The 25074-nt window shown below is 37.7% G+C and overlaps 1 protein-coding gene across 11 annotated transcripts in view; it reads left to right on the top strand.

Annotated features, from left to right (window-relative positions):
- Positions 1 to 20581, top strand: part of NKTR (natural killer cell triggering receptor) — a 45671-nt gene extending 25090 nt beyond the window's left edge. For 6 of the 11 annotated variants that reach the window (XM_074845780.1, XM_074845731.1, XM_074845741.1 and 3 more), the window contains 11 exons: positions 2565 to 2594; positions 3448 to 3593; positions 4830 to 5052; positions 5635 to 5790; positions 6973 to 7060; positions 10471 to 10616; positions 11591 to 14536; positions 14765 to 14860; positions 15183 to 15242; positions 16411 to 16509; positions 18121 to 20581. In XM_074845780.1, the coding sequence (XP_074701881.1) occupies positions 2565 to 2594; positions 3448 to 3593; positions 4830 to 5052; positions 5635 to 5790; positions 6973 to 7060; positions 10471 to 10616; positions 11591 to 14536; positions 14765 to 14860; positions 15183 to 15242; positions 16411 to 16509; positions 18121 to 18199 (4069 nt within the window). In that variant the 3' untranslated portion in view covers positions 18200 to 20581. Of the gene's footprint in view, positions 1 to 109; positions 2595 to 3447; positions 3594 to 4829; positions 5053 to 5634; positions 5791 to 6972; positions 7061 to 10470; positions 10617 to 11590; positions 14537 to 14764; positions 14861 to 15182; positions 15243 to 16410; positions 16510 to 18120 lie in introns of those variants that run through there. The other 5 variants (XM_074845770.1, XM_074845751.1, XM_074845761.1 and 2 more) reach the window with 5 other exon arrangements.
- The last annotated feature ends 4493 nt before the right edge of the window (positions 20582 to 25074 follow it).

Raw genomic sequence — 25074 nt, 5'->3', positions numbered from 1 at the left:
TTTTTATCTTTCTTGTTTTTCTGATCATATTGCTATGTGCATTAAATCCTTTGTTAGGACTGAGGTTCTTGGGGGGGGGGTGGGGTGGGGGGGTGGGTGATAACATACTTTTGTCGAAAAGATGCTTTTCTATTCAGCAGTATCTATAACCAATTTACTTTAAACTTGAGTGAAGAAAGGTATTTGTCCTTCTGTAAATGACTTGGATAATATAGTACATATTATAAGGCAGATTTTGAATGTTTTAAATTTATAAAAGAACTGCATAGAAATGTTATAATAAAATAGTATTTTGGGGGAGGAGCTCATCGTGACTCTAGGATTCTGTAGTGTGAGGGCAGTAGGTAGGTTTTCTCCTGATTCAGTTTTGAAGCCAAAGCGAATGTTCAAGGATTGAAAGGCAGAACATATGCAGAAAACTTTGATGTGGTCTTTTAAAGCGCATGTTTGCAGAATAAATGTCAGGTAACAACCCTAACACTGAGATGAGAAAACTTTCAAAAGCACAAGGAGGAGTTGGGTTTCTGCTTCCCATAGGAAGCCTGGTAAGTCACCTAACTCCTCGTCCTGCATTTAAAAAGCTTTCTTTTTGGATAATGCTTTTCCTTGTGTTTTCACTTCATGAACAAGTAAATGAGAAGAATCCTATCCATTTTATCTATCAAATTCCAACTGTAATGGAAGAAACCTCTACATGAGTTTTAATGTACCAACTATCCCTTTATTTGCTTATTGAGGACTAAAGAAAGTACATGCTTAGGTAATTTACTTAATTGGTCTTCAAGTGCTGCTGCAGCATGGCAGGAGAACATTACTACAGCATTCAGATCAAGTGTGTTTGAACCTATTGCTGTTTATAGCTAATTCTGAGCACTAAGTTTTGTTTATTGTTTCACGGAAGTAACCCACTCTTTATTTTTTCACTACTTGAACTCAGCTTTATAATTAAGCCCGCTTAAACTGTTTACTTAACAGCAGGTTGTTAATGCAGTTACCTTTTGCTCATAGAACTTCAAAAGCTGTAAGAATTTTTCTGTTTGTAGAAATATGCTGTATTAGCAAGGGAAAAAGAAAGAACACCCCCTACTATTGAGAAATTGTTGTCTTGATAGCATTTCTTTCCCTCTGTTAAACCAAAGAAGTTTTCTGTATTATTCTAGGATTACAGAAGTGGAAGGTCAGTTGGCATTTGGAGCTTAAAAAAAATCAAGAGTGTAAACACTCCTGATTCATAGTTCCATCTTTTGGCATGTGTTCCAGCACTGCAGTGTTCTGAGTTCAAAACCTGAGTGAAGACCTGTGCTTAAAAAGTAGTATTTTTATTATAGCAGTGAAAAACTGACTTCATTGTACCACATCCATCTTAATCGTAAATTTAGAAAAAGCATCTGTGATTGATTGATTATTTATTTTGAGAGAGGGGAGTTCACTGGAACAATGCTAGAAAGGCAAAATAGTGCCTGGGGAGGAGAGAGGAAGAATGTTTTCAAATATTAAAATAATGTCAAGTGCAAATTATCTTGACTTCTATTTTTTTTTTTTCTTCCCCAATATACAAGATTAATGTAAGTTCTGATGTACCTTGCTGAATTTGTCTGCATAGCAAGGTTCCCTGTGCAACATTATGCAGGCTTACTTGTAGAAGTAATTTCCTTTATTTTTTGGAAAAGGATACAGAGAAATACCAGGTCATAGCGTTGTCATCAAAAAGGTGCATCTTAACATATAATTGTATATGCACAGCCTTGAATATTCCAATTTGAAGTCAACTCAGAAATTTGGCGTAACTCCAAATGCCTTTTAGGATAGTGTACAAATGTAATGCAGCTGCATTTCTCTTTCAGGCTAGAAACAGCTAAACGTGGGAAGCTGAAAAATAGGGAGGAAGTCTGCATTTATCTCGGGAGTAAACTGTAGGGTAGCATATAATGTCTGCTTGCATTGTGCTGCTGTTGCTTTTGGGAAGCCTGTGAGCTTATGAGCTGAAGTGCTGTAGTCTTGACGGTTAAAGGTACTATTGCTTTGTACTCTGAGTCATGAGGCCAAGCCAGTAACTGCAGGGTAAGAAAGAAGCCGGGGGGTGGGAAGCAAAGAATCTACCTCATGTTAACTCTTCTTTTTTTTAAATCAACTGACTTTAAAGTGACCTTGCCATGTAAGAACCCAACAATTTTAGCAACACTTAAATTCCACTAGTAACCCAATATTTATTGCCAAATTGTATCTTCTCTGATTAGCAATGTTAGTAAGTTATATATTAATGTGTATTTAAATACACTTCTTTGAAAAGTGTTTATTGCATGCATAAAATGATACTTGGTACAACATTCAAGTATGCACAGTTAGCTAAGCTTCAAACAAATTTCATGTAAAAGTTTAAAAAAGCCTGTGTGTATAATCTGTGAAGTTTTTTTAATTCCATGTATGTAACTGGATTTTTTCGCTATTTTTTTTGTCTTACCTTCACCTCTTTTCTTTTTTTCTGTGCCATTCTCCTCTTTTACTTCATCTGAACCCCTGATTATTTTTTTTACCATCTTACCATCTTGCTGTTTGTCAAACAGAACAACAAAACCTGCTCCTCATCTTGATGGGTAAGAATCCTTTATAGTTTCTTCAGTGATGGCTAAAATTTGAAGGTTGTAAGTCTTCATGTGTTATGTTGAAAGTGGACAACAATGGGGAAACATTCCTAATTCTGTGAAAGATTATACAGTAGAACAAGATGGAAAACAAAAGTTTTAGTTCTGTAAAACTTTCAAGTTGCAACTTGTTTCCTAAAACCGGTCAAAAACTTGGAAGGTCTTAAATCCTAACATTATTTCTTTAAAACTGGTTGATACCCTCAGTCCATACATCAGTGAGTTGAAATGTCAAGTTGAATATATTTGGATAGTACTTTCTTTTGTGGTGTGTTTTTATGAAGTATGAGGCAAACGGAAGGAGGAAAGAGAAATGTGGTATGGCAGAACAAAACTGGGGATTCCTTAATTAGAACTGTCCCTGCAATGCCAGTGGGAATTTGTATGCTGAGTTTATAGAGACCTATAAATGCTGCTTCTCTGGGGAAAACTGAGCTTCTCTGTCGTCTTTATGTATGGACTCTTGGTCTCTCTGTTGCACGAAATTTCAAGAAGAGAAGGATGGATTAGAAATGATGATCTGTTTACTCTGCCCATGCAGAAGAGAGTAGAGTAACGTCAAGTATTTATCTCAGACGGAACTGGGGTGGACCTCTGTTTCATGTTGCATGAAATCTTAGCATTGTCATAAATGTAACAGTAATAGAAAGCTTATTTTTAAGTTTAATGCATTTTAAGAGCCAGATGATGTCAGTGCAGCCTAATGTTTCTATTTCAGAATGACTTTTTTAAATCTGAAATTTGTTGGAAAATAATTACAGCCGTATATAAATGTTTGTACTTTTCAAATATTTTATTTCTGCAGTGTACATGTTGTCTTTGGACTGGTTATTTCTGGTTTTGAAGTAATAGAACAAATAGAAAACCTGAAAACTGATACTGCAAGTAGGCCTTATGCAGATGTACGAGTTATTGACTGTGGGGTGCTTGTTACAAAATCAGCAAAAGATGGTAAGCAGACATGTACCTGAAGTTAATTGAAGTTGACACTGTTTTCAAAGACTACAAAAATTATGTCAATGTCTGAAAATCATTATGGTAAATCTCTAGAGTCTTAATTCTTACAAGCCTTTAAAACTTAAATCTTAGTGTAGGCGAGGAAGCCACAGAAAGGGAAAAGGTTTTCTGGCCTAAACCTTTGTGCCTTGGAAAATGTATGCCTTCTTCCTCTTCTCCTTAATTAATGTTTGAGGTTAATGTGACATACTCAAAAAGTAAATAGAAGTTATTTTTCTGAGTTTGAAAGATAGCGACAAACATACGCTTTTCTTGAAGTTGAATTTTGTGCAGTTTCCAAAGCTTCATTTTAAGACCATGTGATGTTAATATATGTGGTATATGTAGTCAGCATAATTTTCCTTTTCATGAGAATTCATAGGGAATAAGTTAAATATATGTTTGGACAGTTGCTGTACAGTAGTGGAGTGTTACAAGTTTGTGTTTTCTACTTCGCTTTTGACTTTCCTTAAGGATAATGTGGTTATTTATGGCCTTTAGAGAAAGTCAAGAGGATAGATGACGTAAAAGTATGAGGATGCAGAAAGGGGAGAATGACAGAGTTTTAGAAATAAGAAATAGACAACTGAGGCTTTGACTAACTTTTTCTTAAACGTTGTTTTGTAACCTGTGCATTGCTTTCTAAAGAAACCATTTTTTTTAATTATAAATGGTCTTTGCTTATCTGTGTATTCTATTCTAACCTAAAGGTGTGAATTCAATGTTACAACCTAAAATACATTTTTCAAAGGAGAAAAGGGGGGGGAAACCCTCCTTCTTAAAATTACAGTTTTTCCTCAGCCTTTCTTTATATTAGCTTGGCACAAGTTAATGTTCAACTTCAGTTACAAACTTGCTGTGTATTAATTTAAAAATGTTTTGGCTCTGCAGTGATATGGAAGTGGTGGAAGTTGTGCATGGAAGTTCTTACAATTTACTTCATAGCAACTGAAATTTTTTTTTTTTTTTTGCAGCTATCTTTGCTGGAAAATAGTTGTAGCACTTTTTTGGTATGGGTTTAGACTGGACCCAGTTATACAACATTTTATTATCGTACTTTAATGCATGTCATTGTGAAAAAAGTTAAGCTCCTCTGAAGCAGTACGTGTGTTTATACATGTATATAATGGTATATTTTGTGCTGTATATATGCACATGTGCACACTGTAAATTTAAAATATCTGTTTTAAGCTTTGGAGAAGAAGAAAAAAGTGTGTTCTGACTCAGAAGCTTCAGAATCCTCCTCCAGTGTGTCAAGCTCTTCAGAAACTTCATCTGAAAGTGAAGCTGACAATGAAAGAAGCAGAAGAAGAAAGCGTAAAAGAAGAGTTAAAACCAAACAATCAAGAAAACGAAGAAAGGAAGAGAGAAAGAAAGAGGATCCAAAGTGCAAGCGAACCTCAAACCAAAGACGGTGACTAGTCTCTTAAATTAAAGAATTTCAGAGAAATTTGAAAAATTCTACTTTGTGTTCATGAAATCGTCAAGCAATGAATATGAAAATGCTTTTATTTAAATTAGGATTTTGGTGCTTGATTTTATAAACAAAGCAAGCCAACTAACCAAACAAGAAAAGCCCTAAAGCTGAGCTTGAGTAGATTTTTTCCATGAAAGACTTTGAGATCTTTGCAGATAGAAGCTAGAGTGACTTTGAAATGAGTCTCAGCATGTTAAACTCAGTATACCTGTGTTTAAGTGAGACATTAGGCAAGTAATAGATCTTTCATATATCTTTGATTATATTTTTAAAATAGTTCTTAACAAATGGCAAATTAAAGGCAAAATTATTTGCTGTAAAGCGAGAACTGAGCCTTCTTTCCACTAAGAGTGCACCATTCTTCCTTTAGCCTGAAATGGATTGTTAATGAAACATGGTTTGGTTGTTAAGTGACCTTAGTTTGATACATTGTGTGGACTTGTTTTGGATTTCACTTTGGAAAGTGGTGTTTATCAGTTGAGGGTTAATTTTTATTTATCAACTTATTTTTCCCCATAGCAGCCTTTCTGACAAGAGTGATACAACAGAAAAAGCAGTCGATGTTAGCATAAAGAGGGATAAACCTGTGGTACGTCCTGAAGAAATTCCCCCAGTGCCTGAAAATAGATTCTTGCTAAGAAGAGATGTGCCTGTTGTCAGTGTAGAACCTGAACCGTAAGGAACACTGAGCTTTCTTATTATATTGACTTGATGGAAGCTGTGCATAAATTTTTCCCACTAATGTTCTATTACTAGTACTAACATCAAATGATGGCTGTAGTGCCAGAATTTCTAAACGAGGTAATTTAATCGTCCTTCTTACAGTTTTCTGTGTAATATTCCTTACAACCTGTGTCAGCATTTTTCAGTGAGATCTAATGAGTGAGTTTCATTGGTCGTTACGGATCATGCATGTTATGACCTTAAACTCAATTACAGATGATGCAAAAAAAAAAAGTGAGTAATTCCAGAAGAAATTTTGCAATGTAAACCACAGCAGCGTTTGGTTGCAAGGGAAACTTGGGATTGGGAGAGGTGACTTTTCATCTTTCTTAGACTGAAGAAGAAACGTTGGTTCAAAATCAGTCAACCAGATTTGTATGACTTATTTATGATTTTTGAAAATAAGATAAGATAAGATCTCCTTTTGATAGAACAGAAGTAATGAGTTCAGTTACTTTCAGTTTGTGTTTTGCACATCTACTAAATTGCACTTAGGTTCTTTTTCTATTTAATTTCTTTGCTTTTGGACTCAGATGAGCTGATACATTACATTGCCAGGTATCTCTAAAATCAGTTTGGGTTTTTTTATTTCATTTAATGGTATAGTCTCCCGTAAGTCTTTTTTTTGAAACCTTACTCATGTTTCCAAAGCCTTAGTAACTGCTTCTTTCACGGATATTATGCAAACTGTAAAAAGGAGTGCTGAATTGCCTCTTGCTTAGGAAGGAAGCAAGGCTGTAGTACCTGTGGACTGTCGTGGTTGAGTAACTGCTGAGATCCTGAAACTCTCCTGTCCATGTTGTCTTTGTGATCTGTGCACCAAACACAAGTCAACTTCTTCAGAAAAGCCACCTACCACTTTACCAGAGTACTTTGCAAGTTCTCTGTTAGCATTTATTTACACATAAAGAGGTCAGATAGGTTACACGTTTGGTCGAAAACAAGTGTGTGTTGATTTGTCTTTTGTTGCAGAACTGTATGTCTTTATTTCTTGGAGAATTCACTGAATTCTTAGTTCTGCCATCTCAAAATAGATGAGTAAGATTAATATTTTGCATGATCAACTTAAAATTGATCTAAGTTAATTTTTTGGGTTTTTTCCATGCAAGCTCATATTTTTATTAATTTATATAGGAAGCTTCTTGATGCTACACCAGTTCTGACTGACCAGAAACCATCAGTCTCTAAATCTGGACGAAAAATTAAAGGAAGAGGCACAATAGTATGTGACAATCCTTGTATTGTTGTTTTTTTTTTCTTTCCTCTCACCCAGAGTATCTTGTCTGACCTTGATAAGAGCTTTTACTCTGCTCCACTCATGGGATTTCCTTGCTGTTTCTGTTAAGCATTAGGACTATAACATGTAACAGTAGACAGAGCTGTTCCACAGTGTCCTAAGTGTATGCAGCCCTTTCTGATGTGTATGGCTTGTCCTCCTGAGTTCTGGTATTTGCATCTCCTGATGGTTGTGCATACATTGCTGAGAAACAACAGTTTTGTCGGCAACTTTGGCAGAATCACATTGTTTGTTCTGCTTTTTGACATTTTAAAGTCAACTTTTTGTTTCCTTTTTTTAGCTACTTAATGTATTTTGTCAGGTTACATCAGCTGTGTTGGCTGAGATCATCTGTAATGTCATAGATGACACAGCGGGGACAAGAAGTTACTACTTTGCAGTGCTGGTAGTAAAGCATTTTTACAGATTTGCAGACTTGGTCTTTTTTTTTTTTTTATTACCTTTCTCTCTGAAGACTGCCAACTGTTCATGCAGATTTCTACCTCAGATCTTTGGTGTATCCTGAGGACTTTTGCCTTAGTTCTCTCTCCTCTAATAACCCACAGTACAGAGCCCCAAGCACACTGCACAGCTATACTGTTTTTCAGCCAGTAGAAGAGGGAGAAAGTAAGAAAAGCTTTTATAATTGTGCATTTCATTCTGGTATATTTCAAATTGTAGCATGCCATGACTGAGCATATTCTTTCCCTTTAAAATAATTTAGCAGGCAGCATTTGGGTAACCATAAACCAAACCAAGGCTTGGTCCAGAATTCTTTTGCAAGTGGAAGTCCTCAAAAAAAAAAAACAAACCAGTTTCTATATAGATATCAAGCTCTGTATAGCTGAAGACACTTTTCGTTAGAATAGTCTTAACTGAGACTCCTCTGAGCATGATTTTCTTATGTGATAGCCACTGGATTTGAGAAGTACTTTTCTACTGATCCCCATGATGCAATTATTTTAAGCCACAAAATGAACAGTTTAGATGGCCGTAGCGTCGACCAAGGTATTGTAGTGTTTGAGGTTCTGTTTTGCTGATCAGGGATATCAATTAAACTCAGACACCAGAGTGAAAAGAGTAGGTGTATTTACTAGAAATAACTAAATAATATAACAGAATAATATAGAAAACATACAGTAAGAAAAGACAAAGTAGCGCGCTTAAACAAATAGGAAAATACAGGGTAATGCATCAAATCATTACTGCCTGAGAGAGAGAATAGTGATTAAGAAAGATACATCACCACTTGCATACGTTACCATCATCCAGATCCGCAGTCGCTGGGGAGCCCCGGTTACAGCGAGGATTTGGAGAGCCTTTCCCTGCAAGTGGGAAATCCTACGCGGTGCGTCCACCCGTAGGTGAGGCTTCCAAAGTCGCTGTGAGCGGGCCCAGCCTTATATACCTAAAAATCAGTAAGCCAGAATAGCTGGCACCTTTGTTTTAAGCGGAAATATCTGGTTTTCATCTCAGTTAGGTTCCCCCCAGAGCCTGGCCAGGGCTTAAGGGAGAAGCTAAGGGAGTTTCCCTGCTTATCTAGTTAATTTATGAGCAAGGTCACAAGGCCAGGCAACTGTTTCCGTGGCCCTGTTATCTTGCCCACACATAAAGAAATATAAGGATACATTCAGGATAGACATGTTTTATGATGTTTAAACTACATCTTCTATGCATATTTCACCAATGACTACATACAGAGTTAGCAGTTTCAGTTCAAGGCCTGTTGCTCAGGCTTCAGTATTTCCACCTTTTACATCAAAATAGGTGGTTTGCTATAACTTAGTATAATACCTATTAGTACAATGATTATTAGTTATAAAATGTACAGGATTCATCTATAGGTCAACTCTGGCTTGGGCTTATTGTCCAAGCCTTAGCACTTCAGGTTCGCCTGAGAACCGACCCGTGTTCGCCAGCCTTGACATTAAATCTGATAGCTGTCTCTGCTGCATCCGACAGCTTTTGTTTGTATTTGACACTTCTGGTAGCCACTACAGGAAGCCTTTTAAATTGAATGTTTTGAAATATTTATGTAAATTTAAAAAAAAAGCTGAGTGGAATTTGCTTTTGCTAGGGATTTGGGTGTCTGTGTCTCGTTTTTCCTAATTTTGGCACCCTGTTGGCAAAATTAAGACTGAGAAGCAGTAATATCAGAAATAATTTAGGGCTAGCAATTAGTTGGAGAAACAAATCTTTCTGCAATCTCTAATAGTCTGATTAGCAACTGTTTCTGTCCAGGGCAAGCTTGTTTGATGTTTTTCAAAATGCTTGTTTAGTTTTGAATCCTCTTAGGTTCTGAGAGACTCCTAAGTATAATGTGAGAGAATTAGGGAGGTCCGTGAAACCTTCGCAACCTATTAAATGCCATTCCATCTGTAAAAAAATTTTTTTTAAGTAGTCACTGCTTCAGCTCAAAGGATAGGGAAGCTCCAAATCTTTATGGCAGGTTATCTTTATATTTTTGTATAATCCAGATGTCTTAAAGACTTCTGCCTGCAATTAACTGAATAAACCAATACATGTATCTTTCTGGTTTTATTCTGGGGGGCAATTTTTTTTTTGATGTTTTCACATATCGCTTGCTTTTATAAGTGGCTCAAAATAATTGAGTAAACCTTTGAGTCAAGGAGCATCTAATTTCCTCACAAAATTTACCTAAGTGTGTATCCAGCTGGGTAATGGAAAATAATGAGTTAGCAATATTAGAGGTTTTTTTTCTCTGCTGCACAAGTAGCTCTTATTGCCTACTTAAATGCTGTGCCTAAGCACAAGTTTTTAAGTATTAAGCTTCATTACACTTTTGTGAAGGGTGGGTTTTTTTTGCTTGAAAGGTGTCTTAAACTGGATTCCTATTTCTGAAGAGCTGAACAGCAGTAGCTTTTGAAATAGGGCTTGTCTTTACTCATACAGTTAAGTGTCTGCTAACTGAAGTGAAACAGCTGTGCTTTAGTATCCTGAAAAAAAAAGTTGGTTATCTGCAGTAATTGTGTTATTCCAAAGTGTGTTACCTAAAGGGGATCCATGACCACTTCCTCGAGTCTTCCTTTCACATTTTCAAGAAAATGGATTAGCTGCTGGCCCCTCTCAAACTTTGTGAAATGCTCTCGGAGTAGGTAAAGATACAGTTAGCTATGTAATCCAGTCTCACGTGCAGGGTATATGCATACCAAAAGTGGGTATTTTTGGCAGGAAATCTAGAGCTTGTTTTCTTCATGGACTTTGCGTGGGTAATGTTATCTGACTTGTGTTACAAAGATGCATGTAAAATCTGTGTAAGAGGCACCGTATCTTTTCTATATTATTCAGTCTCTTTTAAAGAAAAATGTGTTATGCATCTGTCTTTGTTTTCATAGCGATATCACACACCACCTCGATCACGATCTTGTTCTGAATCTGATGATGATGGGAGCAGTGAGACCCCTCCTCACTGGAAAGAGGAAATGCAGCGATTACGAACGTACAGACCACCTAGTGGAGAAAAGTGGAGTAAAGGCGATAAGTAAGATCCTAACCACAAATTTAAAATGTCTGGCTTTTTCACACAAGCTTGAATAGATTGTGTAGATGTACCATGCCGTTCATGTCTGAATAAAAAAATGTGTCTTTGTGGTTAACATACTCCATTTAAATTCCAAAAATCAGAGTGGAAAATTTTCTTAAAACCTTTCTACTTTGCTAATGTGACACCAGATGAACAGTGTCAGAAGAGTTGTTTCTGATGGTGCCATCTTGGATATTTATTTAAGAAGTAATTAATAGACCTGTCCAGTTTCCTGTTGCTTTCCATAAAGCCAGTCATGTCAGATTTCCTTTAGCCTCAACCTTGGTTATATGGTTTCTTCGGTTACCAAATAAGACAATTGAATCCACCAATCCTATATTGTTTTAGCTGTATGTTCCTTCTGCAATTGCAAACTGATGGAAGCCAGCTCTCCGGAATTTCTGATGACTTGATACTAAATATGAGCTGCTATCAAATTCTGATAGATAAACCTCAAAAGAAAAACTTAAGTATATCAAATATAATCATTACTGAGTAATTGTGAATGTTTCTGATAGTAGTCTTTTAGCTGGTACAGCAGTAAACTGAACGCACTCAGTATATAAAAAGAACTAAATAGATTATGATTTAAAGTTTGTATTTAAACGTGGTTTAAGAATCCGATATTTGTAGAGGTCAAAGTCCTGTGGACTAGAGTAGTTAAAACATGAAATCTCTTTACACAGGTTCTACAATATGCAAAACTTGCTGATGTTGGCTGATTCATTTCTTAGAGAAGTAGCTCTCCTGATAGTAATGTAATTCTATATCTTAAAAAGAGTGTAACAAGCTCAGTCAAAACACAGTTGTCTGGTAGTAAAGGGGGTGTGTGTCGGGGGGGGTGTGAATTTTTTTTAAACTTGGAGGTGGGGAAAATACTTAGTTTATCTGAAGTTTTTAAAGTATTTTCACTTAGTGCTTTGTTTTTCTAGGTTGAGTGACCCATGTACAAGCAGATGGGATGAAAGAAGTGCATCCCGGAGATCAAGATCTTGGTCACATAACGGTTATTCCGATCTAAGTACTGTGAGATATTCTAGCCATCACAAAAAACACAGAAAAGAGAAAAAGAAGGTGAAACATAAAAAGAAATCTAAAAAGCAGAAGCATTTCAAGAAGCACAAGCAAACGAAAAAAAAGAAAACATCAGCCTCATCAGATGTAGAATCCTCTCATTCCTTCTTCAGGAGGGCAAAGTCGTCATGTGATCGTGAGAGGAAATCTCGTTCTTCTTCATTGTCTTCTAGGCATTCATCCAGAAGAGACTGGTCTAAATCTGATAAGGAGGACCAAAGCTCATCAACTTTATCAAGCAGAGGGACTCGATCATACTACAGGTCCAGGTCTAGATCCAGATCTAGGTCTAAATCAAGATCTTATTCCCGAAGAAGTTCTAGATCAAGATCAGCCTCTAAATCATCGCATTCTCGAAGTAGGTCAAGGTCAAGTTCTAACCCTAGGCATCAAAAGACAGTTTCCAATTCTCCACGAAATATTTCAGCACGATTAAATGAAAACAAGTTGAACAAGACTTCTGATCCTGTAAGAGCAGTTATACTCCCGAGTGATAAGGTTGTTGTACCACCAGTTGTCCCAGAAAACCTCCCTGTTATTCCCTTAAGTGATAGTCCACCGCCTTCAAGGTGGAAACCTGGACAGAAACCATGGAAGCCATCTTATGAGCGAATTCAAGAAATGAAAGCTAAAGCAACCCATTTAATACCCACACAAACTAATTACAATTTAGTAGTCGTTAAAGAGGCTAACACTTCTTCCTCGTACTGTAAGCGACAAAGTTCAGATAGCGATCGAAGCGGCTATTCCAAATATCGTAGTGACAGAAGCTCAGATAGTTGGCTGAGATCAAGAAGCAGGTCCTCTCAAAGTAGGTCATACTCAAGATCTTATACGAGATCTAGAAGTCCATCTAGCTGTAGGACAAAATCTCATTCTTCTGGCAGGTCACCATTACCGAGTAAGTACCACAGTGACAGGTCGGGTTATAGTGAGTCAACATCTTATTATTCCCTTAGTGATGATGATAGACACAGAAACAAAAGAAAATCCGCATCAAGTGGTCAGAACGCTCGGTCTCTTAAACCGAGGCAAGAAACAAGCTCTGAAAGTACTCTCCCTTATAAGTGTACAAAAGACTATGATGAGTCTTCTCAAGGATTGAAAGAGAGCGACAGTTTATCATCTTCAGACTTCTCTACTGACAGTGAGTGTTCTGCCAAAATGAAAGCAGTCCAAGAAAAAGAAGACCGTTTTCAATTAGAAGAAGATACTCAGAAACAGGATAAAAATAGCTTAAGTTCTGAGAGGAGGGGGGGGAAATCCAAATGTGAAGGGGATTCTGATCATGCTAAAAAGAAAGCAGCTAAGGAGAAATCTCCTGAGCAGCCTAGAGGTGGTGCAAAAACTAAACGAAAATCCTATTCAGGTAGTAAATGGGACTCTGAATCAAATTCTGAAAGAGGGGATGCAAGGCATAATAGAGGAGATTCCAGACCCTCCTCTAGTAAAGAAGAAGGAGAGGCCACATCAGGATCTGATACAGAACTTAGCGTTACCAAAAGGATAAAAAAACAATCAAATTCTTCAGAAGGCTTTCTGGATTCTGATTGTACGTGGAAGACAAGCAAACAGTTGTCTTCTTCTGAGTCTGAGAGTTCTTGTTCTAGCTCAACAAACATTAGAGGAAAGGCAAAGAAACACAAACACGGATCAAAGAAACCTCTTAAAAAACCACATTCAAAAAAAGCAAAAGAAAAGTCAAAAGGGAAAAAGGAGAAGAAACACAAAGTTCAGAAAAGAAAAGAAATGTTTCATTGGCAGCCCCCGCTGGAGTTTGGTGAAGAAGATGATGATGAGGTAAATGAAAAGCTGGGTACTGAGGATGATAAAAAAGAAAACCAGCTTACCGGGGACATAAAGGATAAAAACCAAGTTTATGAAAAGGATGAAATAGTCAAAGACAAAATGGGAAATGGTGAAAAGAGTTGTGCAGATGAAAACCTTTTAGGTAGAAACGCTACATGTGATGCCTCACCAGATGGCAGTAACATTAATAAAGATAGCATTGAAACAGATGCTTCAACCAGTGCTTTAAACTCAGGAATAAATGTGACCACGTGCAAGGATGAGATTAAACAAGTTGAGGAAAGTAACCAGAACGGATTGGAAGATGTTATTCAGACAGATGACAGCATGGAGATTTGTACTCCAGATCGTAACTCACCAGGAAAGGTTGATGTGGATATTTTGTCTCCTGTTATTCTCACTACTAAACCTCAGGCTTTAAGTGCTAGTATAAATGAAGGTTTACACGTTGAAATGCCTGAACAAGATGCTGTCAAGCTAGGAAACAATATTATAGACTTTATTAATGTTAAAGAAGAAAAAGAAACAGGAAGGCAAGAAAATAACTCTGTCCCTGTGCCCAGTGCTAAAGACTGTAATCTAAAAAGTGAAATTACTGAAAATACACAAAGTGGTATGATAGATAATAAATGGAAGCCTTTGCAAGGTGTTGGTAACTTACAGCCAGCACCAATTAGTACTGCTGCAGAAGTTAAGAATGTAGCTTTAGCACCGGAGCCTAAACCAGCAGGTTTAAGAATTGAAATAAAAGCTAAAAATAAAGTAAGGCCTGGGTCTCTGTTTGATGAAGTTAGAAAAACAGCACGGCTAAATCGAAGGCCAAGGAACCAAGAAAGTTCCAGTGAGGAAGAATCTCCAAGTAGAGATGACAATAGCCTGTCCAGGAGTCTCAGCAGGTCACGAAGTAAATCTGAATCTAAATCCAGACACCGAACAAGGTCCATATCCTACAGTCACTCAAGGAGTCGGTCCCGAAGTTCTACATATTCATATAGGTAAGAAGTGTGTGCTAGTCCCACAGCCTACCGTGTTAACTTGAAAGTTCTGATATTTTTAAGGCGTGTTTTTCAACTCATGTTTTCCTTTTAAACGGCACTGTATCATTTAGCAAGTGTGGAATAAATATTTAGCTTAAAAGATAAAGCTTTATAATGCTTCCTGTTTTCTGCTGCCCTTCAGTTGTATTCTGTTACGTGCTTTCCAAAGTTGTTCATTGATTGTAGGTCAAGAAGCTATACAAGAAGCCGAAGCAGAGGATGGTATAGTAGAGATCGGTCAAGAAGTCGAAGTAGTTCTTACCACAGTTACAAGAGTCGTAGGTAAGTGTCTCTGACTGGAGGTGGTGTTGGGGTGTATCACAAAACCGGTAAATTAGGCGTAGCAGTACGATGCTTCAGTCTCTGAGCGAGTTGGAAATGTGCTTAGCTCTGCGTACTGCAGTCTGAAGTGTCTACTTGAAATGGGCAAGCTTGAATAGTCAGATTTCAAAATTTCCTGTTACTGAAAATAATTTTGTTTAATGTTTGGTAGTAGGGATAAGGAATTCTGAGCAAATCATGTTCCTCTCCTTTCGTTCCCCTCTCCCCACGCTCTCTTCAGCACTTGATTCTGATTAACTTCAAATGTCTCTGTTTTTGTCAGTCGGACCTATAGTAGAAGTAGATCCAGAAGTAGTTCCTATGGTCATCACAGTCGATCCAGGTATGGATTATAGTTTTATACAAACTCTACAATAAATGTACTTATTATAAAAATATCTCAGTATAAGAATACCCCTCTATAGTATTTAAAAATATACTATCACGATAGCAAGTTGAATCAAAGCTAAATCAACATAAAACACTTAAAAGCTGAAAATAACCAAATCATCCTGACATTATGGTTATAGGTGATGATACGAGATAAGTAATACTGAACACATTTCCCTTTATTGTTAAAATAAAATTGAGTTATAAATGGAATCACTTCTTGTTTTCAGAAGTATTAGCAAACGAGATTTTTACTGCATCTGCAATTTGTAGAGAAAACACAAAACTTTTAAAATGCTTAGTAAATCTTTTCTAGGGTAATAAATGAGAGATTTTTACAGTTGTTTTGAAGATACCTCTTATCCTGGTTTCGGCTGGGATTGAATTAATTTTCTTCCTAGCAGCTGGTACAGTGCTGTGTTTTGGATTCAGTGTGAGAATCACATTGATAACACACTGATGTTCCAGCGTTGCTAAGCAGTGCTTACCCTAAGTGCAGGATTTTTCAGTATTCCGTGCTCTGCCAGCGAGCGGGTGCACAGGAAGCTGGGAGGGAGCGTGGCCAGGACAGCTGACCCGAGCTAGCCAAAGGGCTACTCCATACCATAGGATGTCATGCCCAGTATACAAACTGGGGGTGGTTCGCTGGGAGGCAGATCGCTGCTGGCTCACCGGGTGGTGAGCGATTGCGTTATGCATCACTTGTCTCTTCCTGGGTTTTATTTCTTTCTCTCTTTTGTATTGTATTCCTTTTCATTACAACTATTATTTTTATTATTTTATTACTGTTGTTAATATTTTAGTTATTAAACTGTTCTTATCTCAACCCACGAGTTTTACTCTTTGTTCTTTTTAATTCTCCTCCCCATCCCACTGGGAGGGGGGAGGAGTGAGCAAGTGGCTGTGTGGTACTTAGTTGCTGGCTGGGGTTAAACCATGACACTTGTTCTTGTATTTAAACGTTTATAAAATGTAGAGTTACTGTTTGCCACGTCATTCAAAAGTAATTTCTGCCTAGCCACTCATCTCTGTATATAAATGTGTTTAAAACGTACATTTAAAATAAACAGCATTTTAGACAAGAAATTGTAAATTTACAATTACTTTCTTTTCCCTTAAAGTAGGTCATACACATATGATAGTTACTATAGCAGAAGTCGAAGTAGAAGTAAAAGGAGTGACAGCTATCGAAGATCTAGAAGTTATGATAGGCGATCCAGGTACGTTTTTGCTAGCATGACTTTGACACTGTATTTATGCAAAAGAGTTTGCTAAATACATACGATGGTCCTGAAGGCTAATGTTTTCTTCCCCCAAGCATAAAAAAATACATTATTACCAGAAGTAATAATTAAAATTAGAGCACGTGTGTGAGTGAGGAAATGGGAATTTCTGACATACTAAATTTGTGGATGGAGTAGAAACTAGGGTAAGAAAGATTTGAGAAGTCTCCAGTTCATTGTGTGTATGCATTCAAAATAAGCACATTTTGGGTTTTTTTAATAATTGTAAACGTTTCTTAAAAACGACAATGAACTAGCTCTCAAGATGTAAATAGAGTGCCCTGTTATGGATTAAAAGCCACCTGGTATGCAAAGAATTCCATTAGATGGTAAATTCTTTTTGGTTAGACTGCAGAAGTGGATTTGAAAAAAAAAAAAAAAATCTGGAAGGGAAATTAAAAATTGCAGTGCTATCCAGAATGAATTTTTAACTTTATGGAACATAGAAGACCTGCAAATCCAGTATGCTGCTGATGAATTTAGGATAAATCATATTCTGCTGAGTCGAGGGGAATTATACAGGTGTAAGTGAGCGCATTTCCCAAAGATCAGAAATGGAACAGGATAGAGAGAGAGAGTGGATGTCATTGATGATTTGGTTTGTCCCATGTTAGTCACTGGTAAATCAGGCAGATCTCTAAGACTGCTGTAAATTTTCATCCTCTGCTGTCCTCATTCTCGTTTTTCACAACTTTGAACCAACTTTTAACAGCCTTGGTCTCACCCATTTCCCCATCTAGTTCTGACAGCGAGATGACTTTCATCTTGTGTTTGAGGGGAAATTAATGAGATTAACGAAGGGTGTGGAAATAAGACTTGCAAAATCATTGTTTCAGTATGTTGGGAAGCTTCAGAGAAACAATGTTGGGTTAGGATATGCCCGTCTTTGATTTTAGAAAGCTTTCCTTACAGGCACGAGACTGGAAAATCTCTAAGAAAAGTTTATTCTCTGTAATTTGAGTATGTCCTGTGGCTTGTTTGAAACCATCTGGACTCTATCTTGATGTTTGGCCAGGTGCTGAACTTGGAATTCTTCTGGATAAGCCAAAACATTTTAATCTACAACTTCCACTTTGCAGACACTCACACACTCCTGTTGTTACAGGACCTAATTCTTAAAGAGCCTTCCTCAAAAGAAAAACTGCAATATATAAAGCAGGAGGTTGTGAAATTATCTTAGTTGAGAAACACTCACAATATAAAATTGTATTTGTTAGGATGTACTTCTCAGTCAGCTATTAGCACTTACAAAATCAGTTGTTTTGGATTATTTCTTAGCTGTATCAGAGAAGGCAAGAAAATTTTGTAGTTACAAACACAGTTTGACTCGTTACACAGGATTTTCATCGTGTAAAGTTCATCGTTATTTTGATTTTGAGTGTCCCTTAATGAATACTTCATTTGTATGAAATACGATCCTGTAAAAGACTTCTTATATGTTTTCTTCTTGTCTTGTGTGTGTCTGTCTTGGCAATTTTTTTACATGATACAATTTTGAATTTGAAGCTGAAAATAGAATTTTGAGGCATTTTAATCTTTTCTTTATAGATCTTATGGCTCTGACAGTGAAAGTGATCGCAGTTACTCTAACAATCGAAGTCCCAGTGAAAGCAGCAGATATAGCTGAAAACGTTTCTTTTGATGATGAAAACTGCATTTAATGATTTTTTTCAGTGTTATGTTAAAAACTGTTTTGACAGTGTCACAAGCGAAGTTGAAGGGTATTTACTGAGCTAGCTGAAACTTTGGCATTTAACAGTGAACTCACTTGACTGACTGTGTACTTATGGAGAGAAGTACTGAGCTCAACTCAAAAATTAAAAAAAAAAAAGAAAATCAGTTATGTCAAATGCTACTGTTACAAAATAGGGAGAAGGAAAAAAAAAAAATCAGTTTTATTTCCTTGAATGGGATTTTCCAAGCCATGAATGACACTTAGGTGAATTTGCTGCCACCACTTTTCTGGGTTCAGCAATCAGTACTGTCTTCAAGTATGTTTATAAACACCTTAGGGCTTTCTGCCTGTTTAATATTAAATATATGCTATCAACTATAAAACTGTGAAGAAAACTTCTTACAAAAGCTGCCATTTCTAGTTTATTAAAACGCTTTTTTTAGGGCTGGAGGATGGGTTCCATGCTGTCTTATTTGTTGATTATTGCATTATATACACAACAGCCAGGTGACAAAAACAGACTGCCACTCTGTCTTAATCCTTACTGTACTGTGATATTACAGAAGTCTGCTGAAAAGGGTGAGATTATGCACAATGGGAATTGTCAAACTGACAAGCAGTGAGCAAAAGTGTGGTGAATGAGTGTTGATCTTAAGATCCAACTTGTCTAAACTTATACGTTTAAAAGTGAATTTTGTGATAAACAGCAGTGTTCTTAAGAGTCTGAAAGTTTCTAAACACTTTGAACTTCATTTCAATCCATATTACAGTGCTTTGCATACTTCAACACGTTTTGAAGTTGAATTGTTGTAAACTGTTGAGTATATCATGAGTTTGTTCAATAACGCTTTTTAAAAAACTTAAGCGATGATAATTTTTTGAGAAAATCAAACCATAATGGTTTCTTTATAAAATGTCTGTAGATGTATCCCCTTTGCCATAGGGAATATCACATACTGATATTGCAGATACTGAACTATGTATTGTTGAAGTGATACGACTACAAAAATACTGGTATGCCTGGTAAAAAGCATGGACAATACTTTCAAAGTTTAATACCAAAAATGATTCCATGTTACAGGTAAATGGTTTGCAAAAAAACCCATAGATTTAAGCTGAAGAGCATTGAGTCATCTTTGCAATATTCTAATTGAGTTGATTTAAAATAATTTGTAGTTTTTCAGTGTTTAGAAAGTTGTGAACTAAGAAATACTTTTTTTTAATGGCATAATGTAACCTGAAAAGTAGGGTCTGTAGTGAAAAAACAGGCTAACGTAGCTTTATTAGAGCTAATGAGTACTGTTGTATTATAATAGTTTTCATTACTGGCTTTCTGTAATATCTTGAGATGCTTTCATTTTCTCAAATGTTTTCAATTATTGAAACTTTAAATCTCGTCAGGTCCTAACAGCTTTGAAAATTAAAAGCGGCAATTTCTTGCTTAGACGTCAATTCCTACTGTCTCTCTGATTGAATTAAGCTATCCAAAATTAGCTTTTGGTACACTTCTGAAACATGAAAAGAAGGTTGAAGACTGTAATGATGCCCTCCATTTCTGTCCGTGAACAGCTGAATAAGACATTTGTACGCAGTTTCCTAAAACTGAATTTCTCATATAGGTTTTTCACTTTCTAGAAGAACCCAGAATTCTGGACTTACACCCTTCCTACTCTTGTAGTTCAGTGAAAAAGTGTGTGCAAATAATCCTTTTGAATCAATATTTTGTAAGCTGCTTATGCTTTTTAACACTGAGTACATTTATTACTCAAGTCAGTATACATTTCCAGACACGTTTCTAACAGTAGCAGCCATGTCAGAGTCCTGAACAAATATTTCATTGCTAACTCAAGATAATGGTTGTTACAGTTTCATAGTTTTAAGTAACTTGTTTTTTCCCTTACTGAGAAAATAAAACTAGTGGATTAGTGGTGTAACAAAATATACAAATAGAACCATTGCCATTCAACACTTTTTAGAGAAAATGCTGTTTCAGAATTGGACTTTGTCATATTTCAGATCTGAGTTGACTTTTTATTTCCAAAGCCAGGAAAAGGTAATATGGTCAATCAATTAATTGTAGTTGTCCAAAATTGCTGAAATGTCACTAATGTCTATTTCATATCTTCAATTAAAGCTCTGTAAAGAAATTCCATCTGTTAGATGGTCAAGGAGGGAAGGTGGGGGGAGTATTTTTACTTAGTGAAGTCTGTTAAATTGTTCTTCGGATAAAAATTACTCCTGAGCTGTTTTTCTAATGTTGGTCTATGTTTTTGCAATTTTGTTATTCAAAAGTAGTTGCTGTTTGTAAAATAAACTTTTGTACATATCTGCAAATGCTGTTTTCTCTACATCTGGAAGAATCTGTTGCTGCTTGAGACAAAATAGTCAGGAAAATTAAAAATATACTTCAATTTCTTTATCCGCTTTTGTCCCTTGCAAGATTACATACAGGTCACCTCTCGTTCTCCTGACCTACATAGAGGATGATTCCTCGGCGAGAGACTGCACTGGGTTTACATAATAGTCATTGGAGGAACAAACGTTTTGAAATTTCAAAGTGATTTGAGGTCTCACCATTTCCACAAGGTATAGAAAAGGTTCCTATCTGTCACGAAAAGATACACTTACCAGATCTACCCAGAAATCTCTAAAAGTGCTGAGTTTAACTACTTTGCTAAATATCCCTTCCCGAATACACATTCCTCCATCCTTTCCGTAGCATATTGGAAATGTGCTGTTAGTTCAAGTCAGCAGATGTAATGGCTCAGCAAACTAATCCATTAGTCCTTTAGACCTTCTGTTCCAGAAAAAATGGATTTCATTGGAAAATACCAGCTCTGTCCTAATGGAAAGGCTAATTGCCTTGGTCTAAGGTAAAAAGGACAAGTGGAAGAGTTTCCTTGTTCAGTTTAGTCTTTAGTGTGATCCAGTTAACCCAGCATTTCCCAAATGTTGGAGCCCTGCCTTTGAGGGGGAGGCACAAGAAATCCTAGGCAGGAAAAGTAGGAACTGCAGGTATAGTGATGGAAGGTTAGAAAAAATAAAAGTTTACTGAACATAGGGAAAGGGTGAATGGCTACATCAAAGACAGAAGACAAAATAGTGTTAGAAATGTTAGACAAGCCCTGTGTTCCACTGTAGTGAAAGCAGCCTCCCTTGTTAAGGAGAGGTAGTCAACAGCCTTTCTTTTAAATGCATAATGTCGCTGTTTGTGCTTAAAAACCCGTGTTCTGTGCAGAAGTTACACAGGAGGCTCTCGGGGCTGCTCTCCGGTGCTGCGGACCTGCTGTGGTGGAGGTCACGCTGTGACCTTGAACCGGCCGCGGCAGCAAGTCGCGGTGCGGGAGGAGGCTGGAGGCTGGGCTGGGGCGTGCAGCGGTAAAAATAGAGTAGCTGACACCCCGTTAGGTATTACTCATTAGTGACATTTTTCTATTAAAGTAAGGCTTAAATCCTGCAATGTAGTAAAATTGCAATTTGAGTGTAAGTGGTTTCATCAAAAAAAAAAAAAAAAAGAGGGGGAGTTCTAAATAAGGTCAGCTCTGTATGTCTGTGGTGGTTTTGGGAAGAGATTATCCACTACATGGCACAGGGCGTGTTGCTGGAGTGTGGCTCTCTAACAGCAAGCTCTGTCTCCAGCTGCAGGTGAGTGACTTAACTTGCCTAGAATAAGACAATATTAAATTAACCACCTGGCTATCAAACAACTAGTTCTTACAAGGCACGTGTTTACAAAGCAACAGCATAAATGCTGTATAAATTCCTACGATACTGACGTGCAGAGAGATTTCCTTCCTACTGTACCGGTTTTAAACAAGGGCTATTTGTGTCCTTGCACTCGAGGGTAAGAAGCATTTGAAGTGCTCTTTCAGAAGATCACCAAGTATCTGACAGTGTATTAAATTTCTGGTGATGGCTTTGTGTGGCTTGTGATGATTGTGCTTACAGTTTGGAGCAGAACACGGTATTTAGATGACCTTGAGCTGCACTCTGGAATCCATCTGGTGTCATTTCCAAACCGAACGTTGCCTGGGATTTAAATCATGAGAAGATAAAGCTTTGCATGCTCCACCCCTGCTTAACAGCCATATAAATAATTTTTTTTTAATATGGTTGTGAAACAGTAATGATTTTCCACCTGGTTTTAAAATGCTTTAGCTGCTTAACTCTGGTAAGTTAAAACTTTAAAAATTGTATAAACAATTAAAGGGACCCAGTCTTGAATTTAATAATGTACATGTAATCTCTCTAACGTAGATAGGATCACATGCATGAAACTGGACAGTCTGTGGTGGTTTGGTTTTTTTGTTTTAAATGAAGGTAATATTTCAGGGTCACAGTGGATGCCCAAAGAGGGGGTGGGCACTTAATTTTAGTATTAATTGGTATTTCTGGTGTGATGAGTATCTGTCCTTGAAAGAGCATGGTGTAGCCCAAGAACGCCAGTGTCCTCACCCAAAGGATGGTCTAACAGGGCCAGTGCTGAGCAGAACGTACCTTGTGAGCACTTGTAGCTCCCGCTCTGGTGTCCCAATCCAGTGCCAGGGGAGGTTTCAACACGATCCCAAGAGCGAGATTAAGACACAAATGAGGTCAAAAGCTGTACACCCAAACCAGGTTTTTTGTTATTAAAGAAGTGAAGAGGGGTAGCGATAGGACACAATGGAAGGAAAAGGCAGAAATAAAGCAAGGATGGGGCATAGGGCTGCAAGAATAGTCACCACCGTGGATCCAGCGACGTCCCGTTGGTCCTCAGTCTTCAGTCCTTCGGTGGTGGGTGCACATGGATCAAGCTTCAATGGTAGATGCACACAGAGAAAATTTTCTGCTGTCTTTTTAAGTTCACAGTATCAACTGATTAACATATCTGCTCGCCTTTAGTTTTTTTTTCTCTGGTCCAACAGGTTTTGTTGCATCTGGCTTCAGGGCAGGAACGTTGCCTCTTGTCAGTTCATTAGCCATGCAGGCATGGGGTCTGGCCCACACAATAGAGCCACAGAGGGCTACAGGATGGGGCAACTCAGCACAGCTCTGCCCCTTTGACGCTTATCTACGGAGTCTGACAGTGCAACTGCAAAGAAGTGGGGGGGTGCATCCTTCAATACACTCCCCCTTCTCTGGGCAACATCCCCCAGACCAATTCACAGGCCGCAGCAGCTTCTCTTGGAGGTTTGCACAGACACAAGCAGGCTTTGAGACACTCATAGGACATTTCGGTCTCTCACATCTGGCATTATGTCCTAGTCCTGGCCTTAGGATGCAAACTTAATTTAGCCAGGAAGGGGCTGCCCTTCCTCTTGGGCTTTCTTTTTCTTCCAGCTCATTGTACACCCTCTGAGAGAAGACAAGGAAGAGTTCTACCCCTCTCCTAGTGCCTTAGCCACCCATCCCATCAGTCAGGCAGCGTCTGTGTAACTTCTCCACAGTGCATTTTGGAAAACGAGCCATGAAAAGCGTGAGGAGGATGGGGAAGGCCCTCGGGAATGGGAGAGGGTAAGGGACTGATGACTGCTGCCATAGGGAATATCACATACTGATATTGCAGATACTGAACTATATATTGTTGAAGTGATACGACTACAAAAATACTGGTATGCCTGGTAAAAAGCATGGACAATACTTTCAAAGTTTAATACCAAAAATGATTCCATGTTACAGGTAAATGGTTTGCAAAAAAACCCATAGATTTAAGCTGAAGAGCATTGAGTCATCTTTGCAATATTCTAATTGAGTTGATTTAAAATAATTTGTAGTTTTTCAGTGTTTAGAAAGTTGTGAACTAAGAAATACTTATGAAACACTCTTGTGAAATAAGAAATACTTTCCAGGAGAAACACCAGACCTTTTGGGAAAGGTACCAGTGAGATGAATCAATCGACAGGCTTTCGGGTCTTCAAGGGATGGTTGAAGAAGTATGTTTAAAGAAAAACAAAAAAGTAAACCCGTTCTATTGAGAGGGCCAGATATTTGGCATAAAGGAAGCTTTTTTTTTTTTTTTTAAAATCAGTGTAGTCTTATCAATTTTATGTGTTTATATTCACTGTCCCAGAACGTAAAGGGAACAGCAGGTGAGTGCTTCCCTGGCAAACCTCTGCCCACCTGACACGTCCAAACCAAACACCGCTCACTTCACATTAAAGCAGCTGACTGCCTGACATGAATGTATTTTCTGATAGTGAGGCAAGTTGAGGAGCAGCCTCAACTCTGGAGGACTGTTGGTTTAGGTAGTGGTCAGGCTCTGGCAGAGCCGGCTGCAAAGCTTTGCTGTAATAAAAGCAACATATTGGTGGTTATAACCAAGTCCCACGTGTACAAAGAAAGGGCAAATACATGATCCTTCCTCAATAAACTTAGCAGGTTTTTTGCAGTGACTGGGTTTGAACCACTGTGTTCAGTCAGGGCTGTATAAAGCAGTTGGGGATTTTTTTTTTTTAATCTCTTCGTAGTGCTGAGGTCTGCAGCATCCTCTAGTGATGGCTTCCACCTTTTAAAGAAATAACGCTAGTGCTGGGAAGTTTTGGGGGTTTTTTTCTACCTTAACATGCAGTTTGATAGTTTCATTGAGTGTCTTTAGCTCCTATTTTGAGAGAAACAGTAAGCAATAGTTGTCTGATCACTTTGTTTCATGTCTTCTCAATGTCTTCCCTGTAGGGCCCAATCAGTCCTTACTGTGTCCCAGGACTAGGGCTGCCCAGGGGTCCTCTGTGTTAGCTGCTAGTGTCATCCAGAGCTGCTGGCACAGAGCAGCGGCTGCTCTGCAAGGGGCATTGCTGTTTGGCACCGAGGCTTAGACATAATTTTGGGGAACGTGGGAGATACATTCCACT

This window comes from Strix aluco, chromosome 1 (genome assembly GCF_031877795.1).
Source record: "Strix aluco isolate bStrAlu1 chromosome 1, bStrAlu1.hap1, whole genome shotgun sequence".
NCBI lineage: Eukaryota > Metazoa > Chordata > Aves > Strigiformes > Strigidae > Strix > Strix aluco.
This window is presented reverse-complemented; position numbering and strand designations above follow the sequence as displayed.